The 19,402-nt window shown below is 36.6% G+C and overlaps 1 protein-coding gene across 1 annotated transcript in view; it reads left to right on the top strand.

The window, feature by feature from the left end:
• Positions 1 to 19,402, top strand: part of SUGCT (succinyl-CoA:glutarate-CoA transferase) — a 330,930-nt gene that overhangs the window by 38,596 nt on the left and 272,932 nt on the right. The window contains exons 4-6 of the mRNA XM_047095218.1: positions 482 to 567; positions 1,846 to 1,896; positions 9,296 to 9,416. Of these exons, the coding sequence (XP_046951174.1) occupies positions 482 to 567; positions 1,846 to 1,896; positions 9,296 to 9,416 (258 nt within the window). The remainder of the gene's footprint in view (positions 1 to 481; positions 568 to 1,845; positions 1,897 to 9,295; positions 9,417 to 19,402) is intronic.

Genomic DNA, 19,402 nt, shown 5'->3' with positions numbered 1-19,402 from the left:
TTCTTAAGATGCCATTTTATTATAAAATCTCACTTACCATTATTCTGGTTTAAATAATATTTAACAAAAATCTTTTGCAGACTCAGCATTTCTTTGTACATTTAATGCTGAGAAACACCCAAAGAGCTGACCAACTTGCTTGCCAAAAATTGAGAGTGATTCTTTTAGATTTGCCACTTATTAATTTTTTTTTCAGATTTGCTATTTATTAAATCTAAAGACTGCTAGTAGGGCATTTCTTTCTGGATTTTGACTTTTAGGAATGGCTTCTAGTGAAAGATGATTTGGAAGGATTTCATTATTAACATGAGCAGGTTGAGTTTGGACAGTTCCAGCAAGTCCTTATGGCCCCTCTAGATTGCCAATTCCACTGAATTGAGCTGATTTTGTTTAGGCATCTGTGAATGTATATGATGGGTTGGTTTGAATGTCTTATGATGTTTCAGAGATAAAGATTAATAGCTCATACTGTTATTTTCAGGAGCTGGTGATGATACACGAACTTGGGGGCCACCTTTTGTGGGGACAGAAAGTACTTATTTTCTCAGTGTTAATCGAAATAAAAAAGTAAGAATATTTCTTTCTTTGATTTTTGTGTAATTTTCTTGTAATAATAAAACTTTAGGTATTACCTTGGTTCATTCATTTCTACCCTTTTTTTTGTATATATAAATAATATTTCAAATAAGATGAAATTTTATTCATTCACCAGTTACCAAAAACAAACAATAGAGTTTTTTTGAAACTAATATTCCTTCTCGACTAACTTAAAAATTTCATGAGAATTTATAATGGTTTATAATGGGAATAATTTTATTAGAGGAAGAAATCATTTGATTCTCTACATTTCATTCTTTTGGAGATTGCTAATTGCCTAACACTTGATATAGTTTGAAAAATTTTTTGTATAATCCTTGCTTGTGGGGAATAAGCTTAGGACTTCTCTGAGCTTTCATCAATGGGTTAACTAGGCGTAAAGAATTAGAAAGCCATAGGATGTGCACACCCAAGTTTGGGTAAACAAGATTAGGTGAATAAGATTAGGTAAACAGGGCAAAGGCCCCCAGTATAGGACAAAGGTATAGGAATAGGGAATTTTAGGATGAAAACATCCAAGATGAGGTAAACAAGATTAGGTATTCAGGGTGGAACCCCCCCCCCCCAATTTAGTACAATAGCAGAAAGATGCTTTCACAGAAGGAAGGACCAAATTAGGTAAACAGGTAAATAGAGGTGTAGACCCCTATGGGCCAGCGAAGTTGCTAACTAGCAAAAGAAAGATACTTTGTTGACCCTGAGATAGCATGCTCTTGTCCCCTAGGCCAGTTTAGGCAAACAGAGGTGGGGCCTCATGTCTGCTGTAAACAACCTTCTGCCTGGAGCCAGGATTTTGTTTTGTATTGACCCAAACCCCTAACACCACATATCTTCAAAATCTCCTTTCTCTCATGTCCATGAGGTAATATTCATGATTCATTATCTCTTTGTGCACATCCATCACCACATTTTTAAGCCTTCTGATCCTAAGAAAAACAGAGCAAGGACCCTTACTCAGGCTTTTGTCTCCTCCTGGACATTAGCTTCACTTGCATTTTTAATCCTGTGTCCCAGTTTCTTGCTGGACAAGAGAGAACTCCAGACCCAGAGTCTATGACACTTGCTATCATCCTAACATATCTGCATTGCAAATAAAATCAGTAAAGATAATTTAAATGTTTCTTCATGAGGAAAATACATTTGTTTTAAGAAGAGAATCTATGCTATGGATGGCTCCCTTATTGAACTGTTAGTACTATGAAAAACATTTATGATACTATTTTAAGATATATATATTTTAATTTTTAGAGTATAGCTGTTAATATCAAGGATCCAAGAGGGGTGAAAATCATCAAAGAGGTACAGTATGCTCTATGGAAGGCATCTTGTCACTTGGGTTGTAATTGGGGATTTGAACATCAGAGTAAAAGTGTTTTAAAAATTTATTTCATTTGCAATCTCTAATTTTGCTATGAATGCCATTTGGGAATTTAACTTTACTTTTATCGTAAGTAAAATATGCTTTATAATTTCTCATATGTTGTGTATAATGTTTCTCTACAGTGTGTAAGTGTTCAGTTAATACTAGCTACTATTGACTGAATCCCTACTCTGCATCAGATCTTAGGCTTGGGCACTTACAGTATATCTCCTCAAATCCTCAGAATTTTATTTGTAAATGAAGTATTAGGATCCTCATTTTCATGGGAGGGAAATGAGCCTCATGGGGCTCAAGTGTTGGTCCAAAGATCACATAGCTAGTAAAGGGAAGAGCTGGAATTTCAACCCAGGTCACATCACTGGAGAGCTCAAGCTTTTTCTAACCCTTATTCAGATGGCTAATATATCCAGACCTAATCTGAGCATCTTTTCTTGAGAGGCAAGATTGTGTGATGGTTTGGTGCACACCTTAGTGTTCCAGTGCTGAGATTCAATTCCTGCCTTCTCTACTTACTAACTATGTGACTGCAGGTAGGTTACTTAAGTTTATTTTTTGATTGTTACTTAACATTTTTTTAAAAAATGTTTGTTTGTTTATTTAGAGAGAATGAGCAGGGGAGGGGCAGAGAGAGAGGGTAAGAGAGAGAGAATCCCAAGTAGGCTTTATGTTCAGCATGGAGCCCGACATGGGGGCTCGATCTCACAGCCGTGAGATCATAACTTAAGCTGAAATCAAGAGTTGGAAGATTGACTGAGCCACCCAGGCGCCCCTTAGTTAACATCTTTATGCCCTTCATTCCTTACCAGTAAAATGGGGATAATAATAGTACCTGCGTCTGAAACTTGTTAGAATTGAGTTGATATGTGTAAAATATATAGAAGAGTGTTTGCCATAGTTAGTACTCATTAAGTATTAGCTATTATTGTTGTTCTTTTTTTATTAAAAAAATTTTTTTAATGTTTATTTTTGAGGCAGAGAGAGAGCATGAATGGGGGAGGGTCAGAGAGAGAGGGAGACACAGAATCTGAAGCAGGCTCCAGGCTCTGAGCTGTCAGCACAGAGCCCGACGCAGAGCTCGAACTCACGGACCGTGAGATCATGACCTGAGCCAAAGTCGGATGCTTAACCGACTGAGACACCCAGGCACCCCTATTATTGTTGTTCTTGATGCACATGAAATTGGATTCATCATGTGAGATAGAACTTGCTTGCTGTCTTTGTTAAAGTTTAAAATCTACCCTAGTGGATGTACTTGATTAGAGAACCAAATCTCCAAATTTGTTTCATATCAAAGCGTCAACTTTGACATCATTGCTCTGTTGGCTACTTTCCTTCTCTATCTGGCTGATTGAAAGATAATTTCTTTTAATCATTAGGATTAGAATCAGTGACCATCCGCTTTGGATCTCATGGGTCATTCCAACAAATTTAGAATTTTTGTTTACTAGATATATTTTGAACACAAGGCGTGGTAATTGTCCTGATCTTAGTGCCTTATTTCCACATATCTTTTCTATAGTATAACTTACGTTTTTTGTTTGTTTGTTTGTTTTCTTTTTTTTTTTTTTTAAAATTTTTTTTTTTTTTTCAACGTTTATTTATTTTTGGGACAGAGAGAGACAGAGCATGAACGGGGGAGGGGCAGAGAGAGAGGGAGACACAGAATCGGAAACAGGCTCCAGGCTCCGAGCCATCAGCCCAGAGCCTGACGCGGGGCTCGAACTCACGGACCGCGAGATCGTGACCTGGCTGAAGTCGGACGCTTAACCGACTGCGCCACCCAGGCGCCCCTGTTTGTTTTCTTTTTCAATTGAATCTTAGTTTGATTTTTCTAAATTTTTCTCCATTGTTGTTGCCCTGCTCTATTTTTTCTGCAATGGCCTACCCTCACTTTGAACCCAATTCCCATTGTCTGCATTCTCAGACCATTCTTTTTATTTTCTCTTCAGTGGTTAGTTGATTTTATTTAATTTTGTTTTAGGCAATTGTTCTTGCCTCAATTCTTCTTTCTGTCCTGTCTCTCAGTTTCATCTTTAGTGTTCATAGCTCCTGCTTCTTTGCTTCTATTTCAGGGCATTCTGATATTTTATCCTCAAAAGTCAAGGTTTCAGATTTGATTAAACCCATACTTTGCAATTTCATTAGAGCTTCTCAATGAGGCAGTATTTGGGTGGAGTTCATAACTCTTGCTACTAAGACATAAATGTACATTTGAGTATTTTGGACCTGCTTGTGTAGTTCAGACCAAAGTAAATGAATCTCCAGGACTTGCTTCTAATTCTCCTTGGATCTTGCCAGTTTTCTACTATACTGTAACAACTTTAAATAAATTTCATCATGGGCTTGATTTCTCTTCATGTCTGATTGATAACAATAAAGTACATTTCAACTCATATTAAACTTAAATAGATTGTATGGGGACATTATTCATATCCATTGCTGGTTGTACCATTCATGTTATGTATCTTATTGCCTAGGGGAAAAATTATCTTTTGCTTAGTCTTTTTAATCTTTCTGGCATGGATTTCTCTTTTAGCTTAAGAGTAGTAAAACAACCTCTGTATACAGACCGTGGTGGCTATGATTGCTAACATAATGAGTTTAGTTTATAGAAATAGTTCCAAAGTAGCTTACAAACCAATCAGCTGGATACATGAGAGCTCCAAAAAATATGATTCCTTTGTACAAGGCTAACCAAAAACAGCTTGTGCAAAAAACAAAACTCTGCTTCGAAAATCTATGTAGAGCCTGGTATTTTCATGGCAATATGATTTGATAACTTTCTAATATGTCATTTATATTTCAAATAATTCTCTATGTTAGTCAATAGTCACAATATCCATATTGTGTGCACATATTATGGTCCATAGAGCAATGTCATGGATTTTATTTTCTTCCAACATTTTATTATGAAAAATTCAAACGTACAGAAAAGTTGAAAGAATAGTATAATGAACTTTCAATAACCCTATCCTACATGTAATAATTTTAATATTTTGCTATATTTGCATATTTACGTATGTATACCTACGTGTGTGTGTGTGTGTGTGTGTGTGTGTGTGTGTGTGTGTGTGTTTGAACTATTTTAAAGTGGGAGATATCATGAAACTTGGCACTTAAATCTTTTAGAATACATTTCTTACCAGTAAGCACATTATTTGATATAACATTTAAAAAATTACTGTACTATTTCTGATCTCTAGTCTGTTCTTAAATTACATCTAATAAAGATAACTCAGAATTAGATACTCTATATTTCAAATGAATTTTAGTTCTTATTTACTCTGTGACTAGAGGGAAGAATTTTTTTTATCTCCTTCCAGAAAGAAAAAAGATAGTAGGTTCTCTAAGTCATACAAAATTGTGCTTGCTTTTTATTCTGGGCCAGATTCTAGAATAGATTTTTTCAATGATTTGTAAGCACTTAGGTAAGGAAGAGGATATAATACCAGTAAACTGGGAACTAGTCTTCTTCTCTCCCTTTATTTCCTGGTAGATCATTGTATCAGGGAAATGCAGTAAACATTTGGTCTCTACTGAGGTAACTATCACATATAATACTTGTAGTTAGTGTGGAGATCAATTTCTCATGGCTCTGAGTTTTGCACTATTTTCTTAGAATACTTATGAATGATGCTAAAGCTGTAGGGAATAGATATAATCTTGAAATGGGTGAATATCCTAAAACAGAGAGGGAGAGAGACTATGGTCATTGACAGACCAGCTTGGAATCAATATCTAGTAAGTGGCTAGTACATACCTAAAATAAATATTTGTAAAATGGAGAAAGGAATAATTTCTGCCCTATAAACTTTTTTGGGGCATTTCTTAACAAATAAATATCAAAATGCATACATGTTGATTTCTTGGGTAATCATAAAAAAAAACTACTGTGCATCTTTATTAGTAGAAATATTTAGCTCTTAAACTCAACTTTTCTGTATTTTTCTTGTAATGTTGTAGAGCCAGACTACATGGTACTCTGAGCACAGCTCTTTTTAGTTACCATTTTTTTTTCATGTTACCCAAGAAATAATGCAAGTTCATGCAAAGACATTAATATTTTAGTATATCATATCCAATCTCTTTATGTCCTTGTATACTCATTTTTCCCGAAAACGTGAGATAATACCATGTATATTGTTTTTTAATCTGCTTTTTTTGGTTACTTGAAATATTTTTATATTTCAATATTTTTATACTTTTATATTAATATAAATTACTCATTATATTTATTTTCTTCTGTTATTGAAATAGTGCATTTGTTTGTGGTCCATCTATATACTTTATGTAGATTGAGATGAAAATACAAATACCTTACATAGTTAAAAAATTTTTTGTTGTGGTAAAATATATAGAGCATAAAAATTTCCATTTTAACCATTTTTAAGTACACAGTTCAGTGGCATTAATATATTCCTAATACTGTACAATCAGCACTGCTATTTTTTTTAAATGTTTTATTTATTTTGAGACAAAGAGATAGAGAGTGAGCAGGGGAGGGGCAGAGAGAGTGAGGGAGACAGAGAATCCCAAGCAGGCTCTGCAACTGTCAGTACAGAGCCCAATGTGGGGCTTGAACTCACGAACCATGAGATTATGATCTGACCGGAAACCAAGAGTTGGACGCTTAACCGACTGAGCCACCCAGGTGGCCCACTACTATCTATTTCTAAAATGTTGCATCACCCCAGATAGAAACTGTATCCAGTAAGCAATAATTCCACTTCCCACTCACTCCAGCCCCTGATAATCTCTCATCTACTTTGTGTCTCTATGGGTTTGCCTATTGTGAGTATTTTATATAAGTGAAATTATACAATATTTGTATTTTTGTGTCTGATTAATGTCATTTAGCATAATATTAAAAAAAATTTTTTTAAACGTTTATTCGCCCCTGAGACAGAGAGAGACAGAGGATGAATGGGGGAGGGTCAGAGAGAGAGGGAGACACAGAATCTGAAACAGGCTCCAGGCTCTGAGCTGTCAGCACAGAGCCCAACGCGGGGCTTGAACTCACGGACCGCGAGATCATGACCTGAGCTGAAGTCGACGCCCTTCCGGCTGAGCCACCCAGGAGCCCATTTAGTATAATATTTTAAAGGTTTGTGTATGTTCTAGCATGTATCAGAACTTCATTCTCTTTTTATGAATGAGTAATATTCCACTTTATGGATGGATACATTTGTCTGCTGATGGACACTTGGATTATTTCCACCTTTTGGCTATTGCAAATAATACTGCTGCCTTGAACATTGGCATACAAGTATCTGTTTGGGTCCCTGATTTTAGTTCTTTTGAGTGTATACCTAGGAGAGGCATTGCTGGGTCATATGGTAATTCTATGTTTAACTTCTTGGGGAACCCACACAGAGTTTTTAAAAATTAAATAATTCATTAAATGTCATTTGCATAAGGTGCTATATAGTGCGCCATGCAGAATATATGCAGCAAGAGATGACCAGTGTAGAAGTCTAGATGTGTTTGATGTAGTTTGTTTTCTTTACAGCCCACAAGAGTGCCTTGTCAATAGTAAATAGAGGCTCAGAAGAATTTGTGGAATAAGTTAAAGTGTACCATTTTGTTTTATTTAAAATAAACACTTGGCCTTCCTCCAAATCCCTAAGCAAGCAGTACTTGGTAGAATCATTAACAATAAATAAGTAAATGCATCTTTATTGGGACTCTCCCGGTATGGAGTTGCTTACAAACAGCTCAAATGTTAATTGGTACCTGAAATTTGGAAAGACACCTATATGGCTTGAGATTTGGAGTGCATACTTCAACCTTTCTATCTCTGTCCTATGTCTTAATATATTTATCATTTCTCTCCAGAGAAGTGTTTACCTGGCTCCTGGTGCTACTGTTTCAGGAGCTCTGGAGGATGACAGCTTATTTCCTTGAGATGTTTCCTGAGATCCCCTCCCTCCAAATTTTGTTAAATCTGACAATTCCATATATATATTCCAAACTCAGTGACACAGTAACATATAGGCATTCAGTTTATTTACATGTTTCCATCTAAAGTTGATGCTAATTCAGTCTTTTTAATCTAGAGCAGAGGTTTGTAGATAATGTGGGTCATATCAGGTTTGTTTCTGTATGGTCCTTGGACTAAGAATCGATTTTACATTTTTAAAGATTGCTGAAGGAAGATAAAGAAGAGTATCTGACAGGGAATGTATGTGGCCTTCAAAGGCTGAAATATTTACTATTTGACCTTTTATGGAAAAAGTTTGCCCATCTTTTATCTAGAATCTTACTCTATTACATTAGTTTGTATGCGTGGATATATTTAAGTCTATGTCACCATGGCAATTAAAAAAATTGTTGAATAGTTTTTAGGCACTTGAATATGTTCAAGAATTACTGTAATGGGGGCCCTGGCTGGTGGAGTATGTGATTCTTGATCTTGGAATTGAAGGTTCGAGCCCCACGTTGGGTGTAGAGATTACTTAAAAATAAATTCTTTAAAAAAAAGGATTACTGTAATGAATTTCTCTGGGTGAAATAGTATAATTTTTGGATGACTTTAAAACATACCTTAAAAGATGTGTAGTCACAATTGAAATTTTGAAAATTTAAGGTTAAGGTTTATAGTGGTTCATTGTCCTCTAATTCGGATTGCAGTGATCTGGGAATCAAAATCTGGGCCTTGTTTCTGACTTACTGATTCACTGAGCTATGGTTTCATATGCATATTTATATATATTATATATATGTATATATGTATATATATTATATTAATATGAATATATATATTTAAATGATTCATTAAATACATTTAGAACTCTTTGGAAAGGAAGCATCTGAAAAGTATGAAGACATTTCTGAATCATGTTTACATGTATTAAACACCTATATGTTCAGGTTGTAATGAGGAACATTACATAGTGACCATAATGAATAGCAAAAAACATCATATTTAGTTTTTTATAAAGGGTTTAGAAGATGTTTTTCATATATTTTTATACATATATTTTACCTTTCCTACTGAAACTTCTGAGAATATGTTGGGACCATGTAACCTAGATATTTCTTACATTTAACATAAGCAGAATCCACTTAACGCCACGGTAGTTACCGAATATTTTAATGGCCATTGTTTTATTGGCAGTAATAGCTCAAGTAGTTGACCAGAGCCTTTATGTTTATTTAATTCTACTTTGTAATTCTACTTTTCTTGTTGTTTTTCTGGACTATTACAAAGTGAAGATCAACTGTGTTTACTGAAATTAGAATTGTGTCATGTGGGGGCTTGTTGAAAGTCTGGAAGGTCCCTGAAGAAGTCTGACTCATCTTCACCTCTTTCCTCAGCTCGCAGCTGTTTGTGATGTGTTTGTGGAAAACTATGTCCCTGGCAAACTGTCTGCAATGGGCCTAGGATATGAAGATATAGACAAGATTGCTCCTCACATCATCTATTGTTCCATCACAGGTATCTGTACCCCACACCCTCCCCAGTGAGTAGACTTTTCAGTTACTGGGTTTCTTTATGTACGTAAGAAACCTCTTGCTAGTGTTGGCTTTCCTGAAGTGATTCCGTTCTCCCTTGCCCTCACCCCCAACTCATCGTTAAAGAACATTAACCTAAATGAAGATTTTCATGCTTTGATTGGCTGTTTGTATTTCTTCTTGTATTATATGTCTGTAGTTTTTTGTCCATTTTTCTACTGATATTCTACAAACATTTACAAAGTACTGTTATTAATTAATACATAGAAATATAGGTGAAATATTAGTTGGCTTTAAGGGTCTCCGGGCGCCTGGGTGGCTCAGTTGGTGAGTGTCTGACTTCAGCTCAGGTCATGATCTCACACTCTGTGAGTTAGAGCCCCGTGTCGGCCTGTGTGCTGACAGCTCAGAGCCTGGAGCCTGCTTCAGATTCTGTGTCTCCCCCTCCCCTGTTCATGCTCTGTCTCTCTCTGTCTCAAAAAAAATATATAAACATTAAAAAAAAAAAGATAGCACAGGATCCCAACATATCCCTTTAATATATTCAAAAGCATTAAGCCAGGTGAAGGAAAAGAGTGCTTTATATATAGTCTTCCAGATTGTTGAGCCGGTGAACATTGTGTGTGTGTATGTGTGTGTGTGTGTGTGTGTGTGTGTGTGTGTGTGTCTTTAGGTCCAAAAGAAAAAAGTCATTATATTAGTTAAGTTTTCTATTTTATAAGCAATTATGTATTAATTAGGGATGCAATATAGAGAGGTGGCTCTGAAAATTCCAAGTTACATTGATAGTTTTTGTCAGAAAACTTTCTTAATATTTTCAGTTTTTATTCATTCATCTTCTAAATACTTACCGCAGGACTATGATCTGCCAGGCAGTATTCTAAGGTCCTGGGATGTAGCACTGAATAACACATATTTATACTTTCATTGAGGTTTGCATTATAGGTTAGGGAGATAGATAGTAAATACAAAAACAAAAACATTCTTTTGTTTTTGTCTTTTATAATTGAACCCAGTAGTGATAAGGGCAAAAGAGAAATAAAGTAGGGCGAGGGGGATGAGGTGAGGAGGAGCTATTTTATGCTTGGAAGTAAGAGAAGTTTCCCTTGATAAGGTGACATTTGAGCAGAGACCTGGATGAAGTAAAGGAGTGAATCATGTAGATATTGGCAAAGATGGTTTCAGGAAAGAAAAACAGCAAGTGCAGGGGCACCTGGGTGGCTCAGTCGGTTGAGCGACCGACTTTGGCTCAGGTCATGATCTCACAGTTTGTGAGCTGTGCTGACAGCTCAGAGCCTGGAGCCTGCTTCAGATTCTGTGTCTCCCTCTCTCTCTCTGCCCCTCTCCCACTCATGCTCTGTCTCCCTCTGTCTCAGAAATAAATAAACATAAAAAAAATAAAAATAAAACAGCAAGTACAAAGGACCTGAGGCAGGAATGTGCTGGGCATGTTTGAGGACCAGCAAGGCAGAGTGAGCCAAGAGGAATGTAATAGGAAGAAAATCAGGGAGATGTTGGTTAGCACGATCATGAAGAGTTCAGGGTGACTCTTACTGAAGGGGTTTGACTTTTATTTTGAATAAGTGTATAAGCCAATGGAGTGTTTTGAGCAGAAGAATGATATGATGTGACATTTTTTTTTTTTAAGGATGAGTTTAGCTACTGTGTTGAGAAAAAGATTGTAGAAGACAAGGGTAGAAGTGGAAGAACAATTGTGAAGCTATTGAACTAGTCCAGGCTAGAGATGTTGGTGGCCTGAATTAGAGTAGTCATGGTAGAGGTAGTCGAAGAGTGATAGGATTAAAGATATCTGTTAGTCATAAAGTAATAACCAAAATACTTCTGTTTCTATGCATTCGGGTTACTTGGGATACAATAATACTTTGACTATGACATATTGCTTTAGTAAAAATAGTGCTTTTCATGGTATAGTTTTGTGGTGCTATTTTCATATAAATTAGGCTATAACTGCAATGTTTGACTGATATTATTTTAGAGAGGATGAAGGGCCCAATGATCATTAACTTCTCTACTGAATCAGCATGAGAGACAGAGTCTGTACATAGTAGATGACTCTTTGCCTCTAGATCTGAGTCTTTCTTAGATGTGCTATTTTATAGACCTGTAATCACACTTTTGTTTTTGTATCTGTATGACAATATTTATATGTGTCAGAGAGAGGGAAAGATTTTTCCCTAAAATATCACAGTCCAATGGAAATGTTGAAGTCTGAATTATTAAAATAGGTAAAATATTATCTTCTGAATTATCCTGTTATCATAAAAATGCTATGTAATTGGCAAATGCAAAATCTCATATGACAGTAAGTCTTTATTTCTCATTCTCATGAATTTGGGTTGGCTGCGATTTGGCTGATCTATGACTGGTTAGATTGGGCTCCAAGTTTTATGTTGGGCGCCTGGCCTGTTCTCCATGTCTCATACTCCTTGGATCAGTGGCTACCAAATGCATCTTCTCATAGTGAAAGGCAAGCGTACAGAGAACAAGCCCAACTTCACAAGCACATTTAAAGCATGTGCTCGCATCTGATTTGCTTACTTTACTTTGGTCAAGGAAAGTCATATGGCCAAAGGCCACTACCAATGTGTGGTCGAAATATATTCTACTCTACGTGGCAGGAACTACGGAGTCACATGGCAAGGTGTGGATTTCAAGAGGGGTAAAGTTTGGGAATAATAATGTATTTTATCATATCCCCCAGCCTAATAAAATGCTAATAATCCACATGGGGAGCCTCACAGTTCTCAAAGTTCCACATACTATAACTAAATGTTTAGAGCCAAGAGTTCTTCTGGGCCTTGGCTTATGATTAGAGAATCTCTGTGTTTTCTTACAGTTCTCAGATCCCGTCTTAACATTTTGGTGTGGCAAAGGGCCTTGGAGATAGACTATATAATTCAGAAATTCTCAGCTATGGGGAGAATGGGGATCTCATATTCTTTTCAGTGTTACAGATGGGGAAATAAAGAAGTGATGGGGAAAAGCATTTGTAGTCTGGAAAAATAACTTCCGTAATTCTGTAATCCTTTACATCCCCATCTCCTGACAATCATTAGAATAACATCCATACAGTCCATTCTCCTTTATTTCCTGATAAGGAAACAGGCCCAGAATATCTAAGGGACCTCTGGTCATACAGATATTTAATGGCAGATGGGTTTAAAACTCAGGCCTCTTGACTAAATATTAAGTGCCCTATGCTTTCCAAACTTAGACATATATCATTGTTAAGTAATGACATGGACTTTGCGACCATAAGACACCGAACAGCTTGACTTGAGAATAACATATCCTTGCTCTTCTCTTTCATTTGTTGTTAATCATATTTTCAGTGGTGGAAGTCATGAACAAGTTTGCTCATCAGGGAGTTTAAATTTCAACAGATTCTTTTGGAAGCAAAGGTCATTTATGAGTCATGAATTTGTGTATATAAAGTAAGGGCCATCTCTTTTTTAAAAGTTTGATATTCTTGGTAATCAGTGTTTGTTTTTGATATTTTTTAATAAGACTGATTAGATCAGTCTAAAGTTGCACATGTTATGATTGGGATCCTAGACTTTCCTGATGTTTCCCAGTGGCATTGCTGTTCTGTCAGTGCTGTCCAAGCCCAAATAGTCTGTTCTCACTCACATGTTGGCCTTATTGCTGATGAGAGTAATCTTAGAATGGTTGAGAGATTTACTTTAATGCACTCTGACAGTTGTGTGGTTGAGATTGCCTCAGTATGTGAAATCTGGTCTGCAGGACAAAAATGCTAGACTGATCACAGGGGAGGAAGGACCAGATTATTTTTGTTAGCGAGGTCCTCTTATCATTTCAGAGTGTGAACATTAGGGGGCAGTGTTTAAAAAGCTATAAGCCACTAGGAATTACTTTAAAAACAATTTTTTTTTTAATCTTTATTTTTGAGAGAGAGAGAGAGACAGACAGAGAGAGAGAGACAGAGAGACAGAGTGCGAGTGGGGGAGGGGCAGGGACAGAAGGAAGCACAGAATCCGAAACAGGCTTCAGGCTCTGAGCTGTCAGCACAAAGCCCGACGCGGGGCTGAAACTCACGCACTGCAAGATGTTGACCTGAGCCAAAGTCGAACACTTAACCACCTGAGCCACCCAGGTGCCCCAGGAATTACTTTTTGAGAAAACTAGTGTTTGCTTTGTACCAGTGGGTACAGAAAAATCTCTTAAAGTACATATTTGTATTTTTTAAGTTTTTTGTTTTAAGTGACCATTCTCTACTTCTGTACACTTGTAGAAGTATAATACTTCCCTTAACACTTTAATTTTAATGTTGTTTTTTTTTTTTAACTTGTTTTTGAAGGAGAGAGGGAGACAGAGCATGAGCAGGGGAGGAACAGAGAGAGAGGGAGACACAGAATCCGAAGCAGGCTCCAGGCTCTGAGCTGTCAGCACAGAGCCTGATGTGGGGCTCAAACCCACAAACTGTGAGACCATGACCTGAGCCAAAGTCGGACACTTAACCAGCTGAGCCACCCAGACGCCCCATTAACACTTTAATTTTAGGTTGTACCTGTTTTCCTTTGCATCTTCTGAGCGTGTTATTAATTATAAAAATTTAGTATTAAAAATCCTCTCTACCACATTTTATTTTATTTTATTTTATTTTATTTTATTTTATTTTATTTATTTTTTTCAGAGCTAGGATTTATTTTATTTATTTATTTTTAATTTTTTTTAATGTTTTATTTATTATTGAGAGAGAGAGTATGAGCTGGGGAGGGGCAGAGAGAGAGGGAGACACAGAATCCGAAGCAGGTTCCAGGCTCTGAGCTGTCAGTGAAGCCCAATGCAGGGCTCGAACTCATGAACTGCGAGATCATGACCTGAGCCGAAGTCAGACTCTTACCTGACTGAGCCACCCAGGTGCCCCTGTTTTATTTTATTTTTTTATTTTATTTATTTTTTAAATTTACATTCAAGTTAGTTAGCATATGGTGCAACAATGATTTCAAGAGTAGATTTCTTAATGTGCCTTACTCATTTAGCCCATCTCCCCCTTCCCACAACCCCTCTAGTAACCCTCTGTTTATTCTCTATATTTAAGAGTCTCCAATGTTTTGTCCCCCTCCCTGTTTTTTTTATTATTTTTGCTTCCCTTCCCTTATGTTTATCTGTTTTGTCTCTTAAAGTCCTCATATGAGTGAAGTCATATGATATTTGTCTTTCTCTGACTAATTTCGCTTAGCATAATACCCTCTTGTTCCATCCATGTAGTTACAAATGGCAAGATTTCATTCTTTTTGATTGCTGAATAATACTCCATTGTATATATATACCACATCTTCTTTATCCATTTATCTATCGATGGACATTTGGGTTCTTTCCATACTTTGGCTATGGTTGATAGTGCTGCTACAAATATTGGGGTGCATGTGTCCCTTTGAAACAGCATACCTGTATCCCTTGGATAAATACCTAGTAGTGCAATTGCTGGGTCGTAGGGTAGTTCTATTTTTAGTTTTTTGAGGAACCTCCATACTGTTTTCCAGAGTGGCTGCACCCCCTTGCAGTCCCACCAACAATGCAAGAGATCCTCTTTCTCTGCATCCTCACCAACATCTGTTGTTGCCTGAGTTGTTAATGTTGGCCATTCTGACAGGTGTGAGGTGGTATCTCATTGTGGTTTCGATTTGTATTTCCCTGATGATGAGTGATGTGGAGCATTTTTTCATGTGTCGGTTGGCCATCCGGAGGTCTTCTTTGAAGAAGTGTCTATTCATGTCTTTTGCCCATTTCTTCACTGGCTTATTTGTTTTTTGGGTGTTGAGTTTGGTAAGTTCTTTATAGATTTTGGATACTAACCCTTTATCTGATATGTCATTTACAAATATCTTCTTCCATTCTGTCAGTTGCCTTTTAGTTTTGTTGATTTTTTCCTTCACTGTGCAGTAGCTTTTTATTTTGATGAGGTCCCAATAGTTCATTTTTGCTTTTGTTTCCCTTGCCTCCAGAGATGTGTTGAGTAAGAAGTTGCCGCGGCCAAGGTCAAAGAGGTTTTTGCCTGCTTTCTCCTTGAGGATTTTGATGGCTTCCTGTCTTACATTGAGGTCTTTCATCCATTTGGAGCTTATTTTTGTATATGATGCGAGAAAGTGGTCCAGGTTCATTTTTCTGCATGTCGGTGTCCAGTTTTCCCAGTACCACTTGCTGAAGAGACTGTCTTCATTCCATTGGATATTCTTTCCTGCTTTGTCAAAGATTAGTTGGCCATACCTCTCTACCACATTTTAAAATATTTACTTTTTTTATTATCAACTTCATTATTTTTTCTTCCTAGAAGGATAAACATTACATTATTTTATTGACTAGACTAATTTTGTGGTAGGAACACTGTTTGCCCTTTAATAAATTATTATTATTATTATTATTATTATTATTATTATTATGAAAGGGGTTTGCAAAGTACCCTTTTGATTTTTGTGAATTCCCCAATGGCATCTTCTTATTTTTTTCTTAAAAATTTTATTTTTAAGTAATCTCTACACCCATCATGGGGCTTTAACTCGCAACCCCAAGTTCAAGAGTTGCAAGCTCTACTGACTGAGTTAGCCAGGCACCACCCCCCAACTCCCATGGCATTTTCTTAATCTCTGTCCTTGTATGGGCAGATTACAGGATTTCTCTTGGGGATAGGTACTCAGGAGGGACCTCAGGACTCATATCAAAGAGAATATTTTAGAGAATTAGACCCATTTTAAAGTTTTAAATAGAAAAAGTCTGAGGGCTCTACTGAAGAGCTAAGAATAGTTAAGGCAGTTTTAAGGAAGAACCTGGTAGGCAGATTTGCCCTTTTAGATATAAAGACATGCAACCCATAATATTAGTACAAGGATAAAGACATACATCAATGGAACAGAATAGAGAGCTCAGAAACATGTGGGCATATATATGGAAACATGTTTTTTTAGGGCTTATACTATAAATCATTAAAGAATAGAGTAAACGGGCGCCTGGGTGGCTCAGTTAGTTAGGTGTCCGACTTCAGCTCAGGTCACGATCTCGCAGTCCGTGAGTTTGAGCCCCGTGTCAGGCTCTGGGCTGATGGCTCAGAGCCTGGAGCCTGCTTCCGATTCTGTGTCTCCCTCTCTCTCTGCCCCTCCCCCGTTCATGCTCTCTCTCTGTCTCAAAAATAAATAAAAACATTAAAAAAAAAAGAATAGAGTAAACAATAATTGATGGTTGAACATTAATTATCCTTATGGGGAAAGATAAAAATTGAATAAACTTTAGTTTATTCTATATAATAAAATAATGTTCTAGGTCAATTTATGCCCTAAATATAAAAAGCAAAACTTTAAAACTTACAGAAAATAATATAGGAAAGCATCTTTATGACCTTAGGGCAGGGAAGAATTTTGTAGACAACATACGAAAAGTATAAACTACTAAGAAAAGATTGATAAACTTCACTACTTATTAAAATGAAAAACTTTTGTGCATCAGAAGCCACCATATAAAAGCAAGAAGATGAATCACAGACCCTTAGAAGGTAACGGACCAAAGATTAATAACCAGAATATATTAAAAATTCCTTAAAATCAAATAGAAAAAAGAAACAATTCAGCAGAAAAATAGGCAATCTCCAGAAAAGGAAACCTGACTGTCTATAAAAAGTTACTCAGGCTCAGTTGTTTTTGGACCAATGCAAATTAAAACAGAAATAATATTCCAGTTCACACTGAAGAGATTGTAAGACATTTAAGAGTCTGACACTACTAAGTGTGGATAAAGCAAAGAAATTCATGAACATTGCTGGAGGACTGATATCCATGTTGGAAAATGATACCCATGTTGGAGAGCAATTTGGCAAGCTCTTTGAGATTGTACATGAGTCTACCCTATGATCTCCAGTTTCACCTTTAGGCATGTCCCTATAGAAAGTCTTGAACATGTGCATGAGGGGACATGGAAAATGTTCAGAGCAGCATTGTTTTTAATAGCCAAAAGGTGAAAATATGAGATGAAATGTATTTCAATATGAAAATGGATAAATGTGTAATATAATGGGATACTATTAAGCAGTGGAAAGAATAAGCTAGAACAACGTGAAATGAATTAGATGAATTTTCCAAACATAAAATTCAGTGAAGAAAGCAAGTTACAAAAACTGATATGCAGGATGATGCTATTTATGCAGAGTTAAAATAATAAAAATCATGTATATTTTTTAGTAATTCACTTAAATGTGGTTAAAATATAAAGACCTGCATGGTAGTGAGAAATACTAAATTTAAGAGAATGGTTACCCCTGGGGAGTGGAAAGGGAGGGATATGGGACATGGAAGGGACACAAGACACAAGACTTCAACTTGCTTGCCAAATAAGCATGTGTATTTGTTATATTATTCTTGTATACCCTTTTACATTTGACATAACAAAAGATTGAGAAATGCCCAAATAATTCCCTCCCTTACTTACTTCTGTCTTCCTTCTCCCACTCCAATGCATATTGCTTTTAAAAAATTTAATTTAAATTTGGAGAGGGAAGGAGGGAGGGAGGGAGAGAGAGAGAGAGGGAGAGAGAGAGAGAGTGAGTCTCAAGCAGACTCCACACCCAGCATGGAGGCAGATGTGGGTCTCGATCCCACAGCCCTGGGATTATAACCCAAGCTGAAATCAAGAGTTGGCTGCTCAACTGACTGAGCTACCCAGGCACCCCTCCAATGCATGTTTCTTGAGCTTCTGTATTGCCTGGCTGTGTTGAGTATACAGGTTGAACAATGCAGACATGATTTCTGCCTTTTGAGAGCTTACAGCCTAGTGTTAGAGACATTTTATAAAGAAGTTAAAAAAATACTATGGCATGTATTAATAAATTGTGTTATTATGAAAGAATAAAATAAGGTACTATGACAGAGATTAATAGAGGAGGGGATGCATAGTGTAAATGGGATGGTCAGCAAAGGCTTTTCTGGGGAGTTATCATTTAGTAGACCTAAAATATGAGTAAGAGCCAGCCATTCAAGGATCAAGGGGAAGAGCAGTTCAGGCAGTGAGAACACCGTGTGCAAAGGCCCTGAGGTAGGAAGGGCCTAGATACCTTTAAAGGCCTAAGAGAATACCACTGTGACTGAAATACCAAAAACAACCAGGATGCTTGACAAGACACTATATAAGGGTGCAAGGGCCATGCCATACTGGGAAAGATTTAAGCAGTAGAGGGATACGATCCAAATTACATTAAAAACAATCTTTAAAATAAGTAGGAATCAAATACTGATTAAGTCATCAAAGAACTTCATTATAAATATTGAACACTGAATTGCACAACCATAAAAAAGGATGAGCTCTGCCATTTGTGATATCATGGATGGACCTCGAGTATTATGCTAAGTGAAATAAAATCAGAGAAAGACAAACACCATATGATTTCACTCATATGTGGAATCTAAAATACAAAACAAATGAATAAAGAAACAAAAGCAGAATTAGACCTAGAAATGCAGAGGACAAACTGATGGTTGCCGGGGGTGGGGAAAGGGTGGGCAAAATACGTGAAGGGGAGTGGGAGATACACACTTCCAGTTATGGAATGAGTAAGTCATGGGAAAAAAAGGCACAGCGTAGGGAATATAATCAACAATATTGTAATAGCATTGCATGGAGACGGAAAGTAGCTACACTTGTGGTGAGCATAATGTATAGAGAAGTTCAATCACTATGTGGTACACCTGAAGCTAAAGTAACACTGTGTGTCAACTATACTCAAAAAAACAAAAACAAAAACAAAAACAAAACACAACTGATAAACTTCTAGTCATACTGACCAAGATAAAAAGAGAGAAGATACAAAGTTATCAGGAATACGAAGTATCAGGAATGAAAGAAGGGCCATCACTCCTGACAACAAAGGCATTGAAAGGATATCAACAGAATATTACAAATAACTCTATGCCCACGAATTAAAAAATTGAGATAAAATAGAATAGA

The sequence above is a fragment of the Lynx rufus genome, unplaced genomic scaffold (assembly GCF_022079265.1).
Source record: "Lynx rufus isolate CCGP_SWC_20201006 ecotype Redwood Valley unplaced genomic scaffold, mLynRuf1.p SCAF_4, whole genome shotgun sequence".
NCBI lineage: Eukaryota > Metazoa > Chordata > Mammalia > Carnivora > Felidae > Lynx > Lynx rufus.
This window is presented reverse-complemented; position numbering and strand designations above follow the sequence as displayed.